Here is a 10,079-nt window from a genome sequence, read left to right on the forward strand (position 1 = left end):
AACCCCAAATTTAGTCCTTCCTGAATTTTACTATATTCCTTTTCTTGTTCACGAAATATTAAGCTTTAAAGTCAATGAACATACACAAAATTTATAAAAAATATGAATGATATGATGTCACAAACATGTGTAAAGTGGAAATTCATTTTAAACAAATTATACACTGTTTAGAGAGGGTTTTATACAAAATAGGAAAATAGGGGATTGAGAGTGGAAGCGATATTTTTTCGAAGTTATACTATATTGTGTAGTACTTGGAGACAAAAAATCATAACCTCAAAAAATGTTTTGTTCCCCTTTAAAACGAGGCAGAAACTTAGCCCTCTCGCCATAATTATGGCAACCCTCTCCAAAATGATAAATTGATTTTTTCTTTCAATAGAAAAACCATACAATTATTAATCATGAGTACATTCCTTCAAATCCCTTTGAAAAAGACTACAGCAGTTGACTTTGTCAAACCTTTATCCAGTTACATCAAGAATACTTTTTCTGGAGAAATTTTAAATGAAAACAAAGATAGTTTAGCAGAATTGAACCAGCTTCGTTCAAATGCTGTCGTCAAAAGCTTGGATAAACATGAAACCTCGTTGGAAACATTACAAAGGTTAGTTTCAAATTGAACTCAAACTAGTAGAAAATATAATACAATCAAATGTTAATTGTTCTACATAAAAAAAACTACACCATCCAAATATCTTACTTGAAAGATGAACTAAACTAAAAACCAATTTGCACTTTTTCCAACTAAATCATGCGAGTTTGCCTTGAAATTACCTCTGCATGAATGCAATATAAATCTCCTATTCTTCAGGTATTATGACCAGCTTGTTACAATGGAAGCCAAACTTCCCATAACTGAAGACCAGGTATGATCACTGAAAGTGTTTAAAAAATATGACTGTAATTTTCTCTGTAAGTTAATAACTGTTCTGTGAAGTCGGAAGTTTTATACTGCAAAATGAAACTTAACTTATTTAGAAATTCACTGCATTGATTCACTTCTAGAATCGTGTTTCCTTCACATGGTATGATGCTTTTGACAAAGGTTCCATCTTTGGATCTACAAAAAGTCGTAAGTACCATAATAGCCTTTACTAACCTTTACAACTAAATATTCAAACTCAGATACAGTCAACTCTGCTTGGGCAAATCTTTGAACAAAGGTCTATAATCTCGGAAGATGATAATCCAAAGCTACTCAGCTTTGTACAATAACCTGCTATCAGTCAATTGGGTTTTATCTCCAGGGGCAGTCTTCAAATATCTCATAACCTTTGTTAACCAATCAAAACATGTAGTAAACAAATTCAGAAAAAGTATATAATGGATACCACCTCTTCATATTTCAGAATTGAGTAGTGGTGCTTATGAAAGATTCTGCACACTTTTCAATGTTGGTGGTCTTTTATCACAACTTGGTTCAACACAAAACCAAACAAATGATGATGGATTAAAGACTGCTGCCAAATATTTCCAACGTGCCGCAGGAATATTTACCTTTCTCAAAGATAATGTTTATCCAGTATTGCAGACTCTTCCAACACCAGATTTGTCGGTGAGCTGTCTCACTGCATTGAATTCTATCATGTTGGCACAAGCACAGGATTGTTTCTACATGAAGGCTACAGCAGGTAAATTTTCTTCCTAGTTGTGTTGTGTACCACTGTCTATAATTCTTATGTAGAAAGTGAAGTGTTTACTTCGAGAGTGCTCTACTCTGTGTTTTCTGAAAAATTAAGTAATGTTAGAATTTGTTTTGCTGTTGGAACTGCTACCAAATTGTAAGATTGTTTTGTTTATCCAGGTTATGCGAGTTCTATTTGGCAACTCTGTGGATAATTTTAGATAACTTCTTTTTTTTTATGAGCAATAACATTGAGCCGTCATTAAGCACAAGATTTTTCTTTTCAGATAAGATGAAAGATGCTATCATTGCAAAAGTTGCTGCTCAAGCAGCTGATTTTTACCAAGAAGCTTACCGCTCTGTCACCAATTATGAAGTGAAAGGCCTTTGGGACAAAGAATGGTTGACTCATTTACAATGTAAACAAGGGTATTTCATTGCTGCTTCAGAGTACCATCAATCACAGGTCAATGCTGCTGCTGGTGCTTATGGTGAACAAGTTGGACGACTTCAGGTTGAAATGCATTTTATCTGAGTTTGGCAAAGATGACTTAGTGTATTATCAATTCCTGACAAAATCCTAACCCCAAAATCAAATATTGATATATCTAAAGAAGCTAAATTCAGTGTTCAGTGTTGGACAATTAAGAAAAAGATTTTCAGTGTTGGAACTTTTCCGTCCGTAGATATCCGTCCAGTTGAGATACAAATATATCATTTCCGTCTTGCCAGTAAGAGGGTTTTTGGTTCAAATGACCATCTAATCCTAAGGTTTCCGTCCATATTCACAAAACCTAGTTGCAACACTGTAAGTTCACAAACATGGTCAAAAATACCCCCTGTTTTTGTGACATTTTGTATATGATATCTTTAACCAAAGGTTTTTAGGTGATATAATGTGGCTGACACTAAAAGTTTATATATTCCTCAAAAGGGGAAAAGATCGAATTTCAAAGTGCAGAAAAAACGGTTACAATATCTCTTCTAGATATCCCTAAATTTCACTCTAAATCAGGTGATTTTTTGTGGCTTACATTGTCATGTGGCTTACGTCAGTCACAATTTTTAGAGAACAATTGTGGCCTACCAGGTATGTGTAAAAAAAACAGCGAAAATTTCAATGAAACGATAGAGAATTAAAATTTTTATTAATGGGTGATGGATCGTGGTTAAAACTCCACGTGAAAACACGTGGTTGACATTTCCAAGTAGTCAACTGTAAATGGTTGTAAGCCACAAACCATCACCTAACAGAACTTTTCAAACTGATACAAGCCTAGGTTAAGCTTTGAACTTGAAGTGTGTAAATTTTCAGCTGTCAAAACAAATGTCAGCCACATTTATCACCTGAAGTGTAAAAAAATTGAAAAATTGTCAATTTTCAAATGTCACACTATTTTTTACTATGATCTCACCAGGAAACAATATTTGAAATTGAAGGATAAACACTATTTAATTCGCCGTATTTCTGTTTTTAGAAAGCAGACAAACAATGCAGTGACGCGCTGAAAGCTGCTGGACAGACTGCACCTTCTGAACTCAAGGTAATTATTAGAGTGGAGAAATTATTTTACCAAATTTGTGAATGTTTCCACTGTTAGTGTCAGGTAGATTTTCTTTTATATTTTCATTGATATTAAAAAGTCAGGTGTAAAGAATTGAGCTTGGCTAATAATTAAAGTGATATTTCAGATGTTTTGAGACATTTGGCTTGGTCAAGGAATGTATACTTTAAAATATCAATGTACAAATAATTGTTTATAATAAAATAGGAACTCTCCAAAAAAAAAAGTTCCTTTTTAAAGCTTTTGCGTTGAATCTGAAATCGTCGAATTAATTCTAGCCAAGCAAGCTCGATTCTAGCTTACTTCTTACTTCGATGTCTTTTTCCCATCGATGGCTATTATTTATAACTGGATATCAATCAAGAACAAGAAGCATTAGCGAGTCGGCTTTCCTTGGCTCGATTATTTTTTAACGCAAATAATGGCAAAACAATGATTTTTGTTGTAATCAAATAGCTAGAAAATTAAAGTTGTGATTCAAACACAAAACGACAAATATTTTTCAGCATAAGCTTTTCGTTTTGTTAAAAAAACATCATCAGTGCATATACAAGTAAGTAGTTTTTGCTTTCTTCACTTACAGAGTCTTAGTGCGAGCATCAAGAAGATTTACACAACTGCCAAGAAAGATAACGAACTCATCTACCTCGCTTCTGTACCGTCATCAGATTCTCTCACAGCTATTGGTCGTGCTTCACTATCCAAACCATTACCAGTCAGTTCACCGATGTCCAGTAATTTTGTTGATTTATTCAACAAGTTAGTCCCGATGCAGGTACATCAAGCCATGTCAGCCTACGACAGCAACAAAGCTAACATCATTAACCAAGAGATTGGTAAATTGAGAGAAGCTACTCAGTTCTTGAATGGGTAAGAATGAGTTTTTATATCTCGGTATACCATTTTCTTTCAAATTTTTAGATCTATTTGTATTTAATTCGGTCATTTGAAAAAAAGAATTAATCATCGAATTTGTAATTGAAAACTAGTGTTGACTATATTTCCAACCCATTGATTAGTGTCGCATCATTTAGGCACAACCTCAAATTTTACTTTATATTCTTTATATTATCTTTCAGAATTTTAGCTTCTCTGAATTTGCCAGCAGCTATCGAAGATCTGACCGGGAATACTGTCCCTCCATCCGTGTTGGAGAAAGCTAAACAGTTGAAAGACAAAGGTGGTTTGAGTAGCATTGACAATATGATGCAGAATCTGCCGGATTTGTTGCAAAGAAACCAGGAAGTTATTGATGAGGTAATAAGATAAACATCTTTTCCACAATAATATGATCGATAGAGATCGATTTAAATTATTTTTCCTTAAATTCTGAAAACCATTAACATTTGAAATATTTTTATGTTAAAATTGTTATTTTTCTAAAAACTAGAACCTTAAAAATTAGACCACTTTAGGTTGGTTTTCGATGGTTTTTGATAAAATAATTTCAAAAAATGGACTTAAAACTTTTTTATTTTGAAGCGAAGATTTATTATTAAAACCAAGTTTACAATATTCATATTGAGGTCTGAATCGCTATGAAAAAAAATGCTGAGTTTTCAAAAACATTGCAGTTTTGAAACGAATCGTTGAAACAAAATAGCATTCCGTCTGTTGATTGTTTTATTTGACAATTAAATGATTTGTACTAGTAATCGTATGGTTTGGAGTGCAATTAACGATTAATCACTCGTAACAAAGGAGAAAATAGTAATTTGCACGAGTCCGAAGGACGAGAAAGAAAACATTGCAGTGTAATTTTTCTTTGTTTTCAATTAAAAGAAGCTATTGTAACGTAAAATTTCTTTGTTCTTTTTTATATTGAAGAAAAAAAATGTCTTTGTTTTTTATTATATAGTAAAAAAAAGTCTCTGGTACAGGACTTGGGAGAGCAAAGAATAAGGGGACAAAAGTGTCCCCCCGCCGAAGAGTGCAAAAAGTGGTAATAGTGCAATTAACGATTGATCGCACTCCTCTAAACCAATCAGATTCATATAATTTTGCACGGCTGACGATTACTCTCTAAAATTACATTGTGCAGTCCATTAATATAGAGCGCTCTGACTTCAAAAATGTTGAAATAAATCTTGAAACACATAATAGACATCTCGCATTGCTTATTCTATTCATGATATGCACCACTGGAGAGTCTTCTGAAAACTTTTAAAATTTTCCACCCAATACGTCACTTAAACAACAGAAAAAGTGACGTATTGGGTGGAACAAAAACAGAAAAGTTGCATAATTTCATAAAGTCATTGCAGTGGTTCATACCATGAATATGATACGTATTGATTTAACTTTAATACTTACAGACTTTCGAAAATTATGAAACGCGCAAAAAGCAAAAATTAGTACTGGGTGTAGTCGCGTACTTAAAATGAAAAATGAAAAATGAAAAATGACAAATGACCCATGTTAAAGATATTGAAAAGTTGGCGATAAAAATTTAAGGGTTTTTATTGATCAAAATTATGAATATTTCATTAAGTTTCTATCATTTCTATTTGTAGACTTTCCGCATGTTGGACACAGAGGAAGGTGACGATACACAAATGCGAGAACATTTCAAAGACCGATGGAACCGAACACCTTCCAATAAACTGACCCAACAATTACGAGATGAGGGGAACAAGTACAAAGCTATCCTTTCCAATGCCACTGGTGCAGATGGTATCGTCAAAGAAAAATATAATACTCATCGACGCGGCATGGAAATTCTGTCCAAATCAGACGTAAGCATTACCCTCGTTGACACCTTTTTAGTGCCTTTCTTCTTGATATACAAGTTTCTTTTTCAAACAAATTTACAAAAATCAATCTATAGCGATGTTGGGGGTTAGTTTGCTTATTGTTTAATCCCTTTTAATATGATTTTGAAGAATAACTTAAACTGCAATGTGTAAAAAAAGTCAAGAAATATTTCGAACAGTCACATCTATCACCAGTTAAAAAGTCAAAGCTACAAGTAAAATTTTCAATTTTCAAAAAAGTTGACAAAGTCATTAAAATCATATGGGAATACATAAAACAAAGGTTATCAGATATATCGTGTGGTTCAAAAATCTTCGGATGTTTGATGGTTTTTTCTCCATTTTGTTTAAATCTAAAGTTATTTTGGCTTCATATCTATCAGAGAGTCAAGGGCAATGTCAATGTCATGGGCTTGTAGAGGTATTTTAAGGTAATTAGTAACCATAACAGCGGCATAATTACCCTAACAAGTCCATAGACTCATCATAATGTATCATAATATAAAAAAATAAACGTGTCCTTAAGGATGACCTGCCCTTGCCCTTGCCCTTTCTTTGTTTTCTATTGTTTATAACAATGGTTCTATTGTTTCCTAATTGGGCTTGCAGAAAAAGAAATTTTAAGAAAGACTTAAAATGATTTTGACTGTTTTTTTTCTCAGTCGGACATCGCAGCTTCTTTACCGAAAGGGAGCACATCTGCATCCAGTGCTGGCAACGCCCACGTCCAACAATTACAAGAGCTCATGCGACAAGTTGAACAAACCAAGAAGGAACGAACAACTCTTGAAGACGAATTCAAAGGAGCTACCGTCGACATGCAAAGCAAATTCTTACAAGCTTTGGCAGCTGAAGGCTTCTTGGATAATGAGAGAATCATCAATACCAATTTGGATGAAATTTATGGACCATTGAGAACACAAGTTGCTGAAATTGTACAAAATCAACAATCACTCATTGAACAGATCCAGGTATCTTGTCTGACTTTGCTCTCATAATTGTCTGAATTTATACGGTAATTTTGACCGACCTGACAGTGAGTGAGGGATTGGAAGTCGAATTAATATCTATGATATATTGTGAAGTCCAGTCTTTCCTACGAACGTTTATTTCATGTGAGGAAAACTTTGACTTTTCGTCCCTTCTAGCTACTACCTTATTAAGGGACCCAATATTAGTGGGATCTAGTTTTTGCGATCGAGAAAACATTCAAAAAAATGTATTTCGCGGAAATTAATTTTCGCGGTTTTGCCCTATTTTGGACACATTTCTTTCACTTTTCTAGAGATTTTTCAAATTTGCATTTTAGGCGGCCAACACAGCATTCAATGATTCGAAGCATGGACAAACAAACCAACGTGATCAGATGTTGAAAGATCTTGCTGCTGCTTTTGATGCTTATGTTGAGCTCTCTGCTAATTTACAAGAAGGAAGCAAGGTTTGTCCTTTGTCTTTTAACCAAGTTCCTTGATTTTCCAGGATGGTTAAATATTTTTCCGAGTTCCTTGTTGCTCTATCATTTTATACCAACGGCCGTAGCATGAAGGTAGAGCATCCAGCTACGGTGCGTGAGGTTGTAGGTTCAATCCCCAGCCGGGTTATACCAAAGATTCGCAAAGTGGTACTTGATGCCTCTCTGCTTGATGCTCAGGAATCAAAGAGACGGATCAAGGGTAAGTGGAAAAATCCAGGGAAAGGAGTGGCGCCCTCCCCTACCTTCCGGTAGACAGCTATACGAAAAGGGAGCCTCGACTGCGGTCGCAAACTTACTTACTTTTATACCAATAAAGAAAGGAACTTCCCCTGCCCTTTTTGCTCGAATATCTATATTCTCCATTAAGAAGACAAATTCCGGTGAATAGAGTATTTTCTATCTTGTTCATGGATGAAAAAAGTAAATCGGTTTAAATGTATTGACAAATGACACGTCTTTTTTTCCTATTAGTTCTACAACGATTTGACTAACATCATGTTGAAGTTCCAGAGCAAAGTCACTGATTTCGTTTTTGCTAGGAAAACTGAAAAGGATGATCTATCTAAGTAAGTAGACAACAATTTTAACGATGATAACTTGTCTTTTAAGTCAGTCATTTGTAAGCTGGCTAAGCTGAAACATAAGAGCCATCCATATATAGTAGATACGTGGTAAGGGGTTTAATAAAAGTGTACGTTTATTGCTTGAATGACGTCATTTCCATTGTATTCTGCGTACAATGGGTTGTAAAATTTTGGGGAAAAAAATTCGAAAAATATTTGCGGACGTAATATAGATGACCCCCAAATATTTTCAAACAGTTACCTGATACAAGTCGTGAATTACCAAGTTTCAGGATTTTGACAAAGAATGATTAATCTAACAAATTCTCCACATATTCAGGGACTTACAACAACAAGCAGCTAAAGGAACATCTGCTCCTACACCATCCGTACCATCACACCACCAAGGTTGGTCTTTCTCTGATTTTATCAAGTTTATTAGAATTGGATTTTCTGTTTGCCAGTGGTCAAAACTCTTATCATCTTTAATCAGTAGCCGTATTGAATTACTTGAGGTCGTACAAATCTTCGCGAGCATATACTTTCTTGATCAGAAACTTTCACAAATTTAAGAACATTTGCAAGTGGCTCTGGAAACTGCCAAAACATCGCTAAAACTTAATTGAAACTAATTAATCCATATTTGGTCACAATCAATCAACAAATAACCACTCTCCAGGTGCCAAATAGTAGCTAACCTCATCCGTGTTTGTTTTTATCACTAGTGCAAATTTACGTGACTATATTTTTTTCTTCAATAGCGCCACCGCCACGTCAAGCTCCTGAGCGCCCACCCCCTCCACAACAGACACCTTCACAATACACGCAGCCACCACCTCAGCAACAACAGCAACAACCTACACCTGTACCGCGACCACGACCTACTTCAGGACCAGGTGCCCCTCCTCAACAGCAACCACCTTCACCCAGTATGCCCTACCCTGCTGCTCCAAACTTCATGCCACAAGCAGGATACTATGCCCCTCCTGCCGGTGGCTATCCTTCATACGTGCCACCACAACCCTACGTACCTGGCTACGGTCAAGTTCCATCTCAGAACTACCCACCTCAATATGGAGGACAGCAACCACCTGCTAATCCCTACCAACAGCAAGGTGGCTACCCACAGCAGGGTTATCAGCAGCCACAGCAGGGTTATCAGCAGCCACCTTACGGATACGGGCAACAACCTCCAATGGGATACGGAGGTTACCCACAACAACAGCAACAACCACCTCGCCAATAAAGTGAAAAATAATGCAGTAGTAGAATTAATATCATATGACTTGACTTTGCATAACTGCTTCAATTAAAAACTGATTGATATTATCTTATCTTCTGATTCATGTGTAAGTCGCCGGTATCAGATTTAATAAACAATAACAAATTTATTTCCATCACATAACTTGAACTTTCGAATAATTATGATGAATGTCTTAGACTCACACGTTGTATTGGTAGGTCTATGTCTCAATGGAATGGAACGAGTTTTGTAGCAGATTTAATTTTTTCGTTCACGGCACGTTTGCTGCAGATGGTCAAAGATTCGACCACCATTTTGAAAATTTCTCAGAATTTTGTAATCACAATGTTGCAGATGTATAAAACACCCTGGTTTTCTTTTTCGATAGATTTTGTTTTTGCCGTTTTTTTTTCTTTCTTTGGGATGACTCGGTCAAATAATCAGTTTCGATCCTGAATACATGTTTTTTTATAAGCAAGTGTCTACCCCTTTACCAGGCTTGTATTATACTTAGCATTTTATTGTTCTCAAACAATAGAGCCATTGTTTGGGTACCAAAAACTGAGCCTGCATTTGCTTATAAAAGAAAAAACATGTAATTTTGATAGCACAAGCATTAAAGTGAGTCTTGAAAAAGTGGTACAAAATTTATGTGTTGAAAAAAATCCTCCAAATTCTTTATGAACTGAGGATGTAGTAAGCACAACAAACTAAGATCATGTTCGCATGAAGCCATTCTTTTGGTTAGGAATGATGTAAAACTTGAATTAAGCCAATTGAATGACTTCATTTCGTTTGGGAGCGAAACGAAACCGTAGCGTGTGAACGTGGTCTAAACTCTTTATAATAATATT

General features: G+C 35.3%; 1 protein-coding gene across 1 annotated transcript; it reads left to right on the forward strand.

Annotated features, from left to right (window-relative positions):
* The first annotated feature begins 347 nt into the window (after positions 1-347).
* Positions 348-9,612, forward strand: LOC136797761 (programmed cell death 6-interacting protein-like). The gene is made up of 14 exons (XM_067054352.1): positions 348-607; positions 815-869; positions 1,009-1,075; positions 1,353-1,634; positions 1,915-2,141; positions 3,106-3,171; positions 3,776-4,062; positions 4,272-4,449; positions 5,706-5,927; positions 6,608-6,916; positions 7,255-7,383; positions 7,891-7,985; positions 8,323-8,390; positions 8,744-9,612. Exons 1-14 carry the CDS (start codon positions 405-407, stop codon positions 9,226-9,228), a joined length of 2,673 nt encoding a protein of 890 aa, XP_066910453.1. The 5' UTR covers positions 348-404; the 3' UTR covers positions 9,229-9,612.
* The last annotated feature ends 467 nt before the right edge of the window (positions 9,613-10,079 follow it).

This window comes from Clytia hemisphaerica, unplaced genomic scaffold (genome assembly GCF_902728285.1).
Source record: "Clytia hemisphaerica strain Z4C2 unplaced genomic scaffold, Clytia hemisphaerica genome assembly, whole genome shotgun sequence".
Taxonomy (NCBI): Eukaryota; Metazoa; Cnidaria; class Hydrozoa; order Leptothecata; family Clytiidae; genus Clytia; species Clytia hemisphaerica.

Coding starts and splice junctions, on each gene's coding strand:
- LOC136797761 (XM_067054352.1), top strand. CDS start 405: ATGAGTACATTCCTTCAAATCCCTTTGAAAAAGACTACAGCAGTTGAC. Junction 7,986..8,322: donor GAAAAGGATGATCTATCTAA/GTAAGTAGACAA, acceptor CCACATATTCAG/GGACTTACAACAACAAGCAG. Junction 8,391..8,743: donor CGTACCATCACACCACCAAG/GTTGGTCTTTCT, acceptor TTTCTTCAATAG/CGCCACCGCCACGTCAAGCT.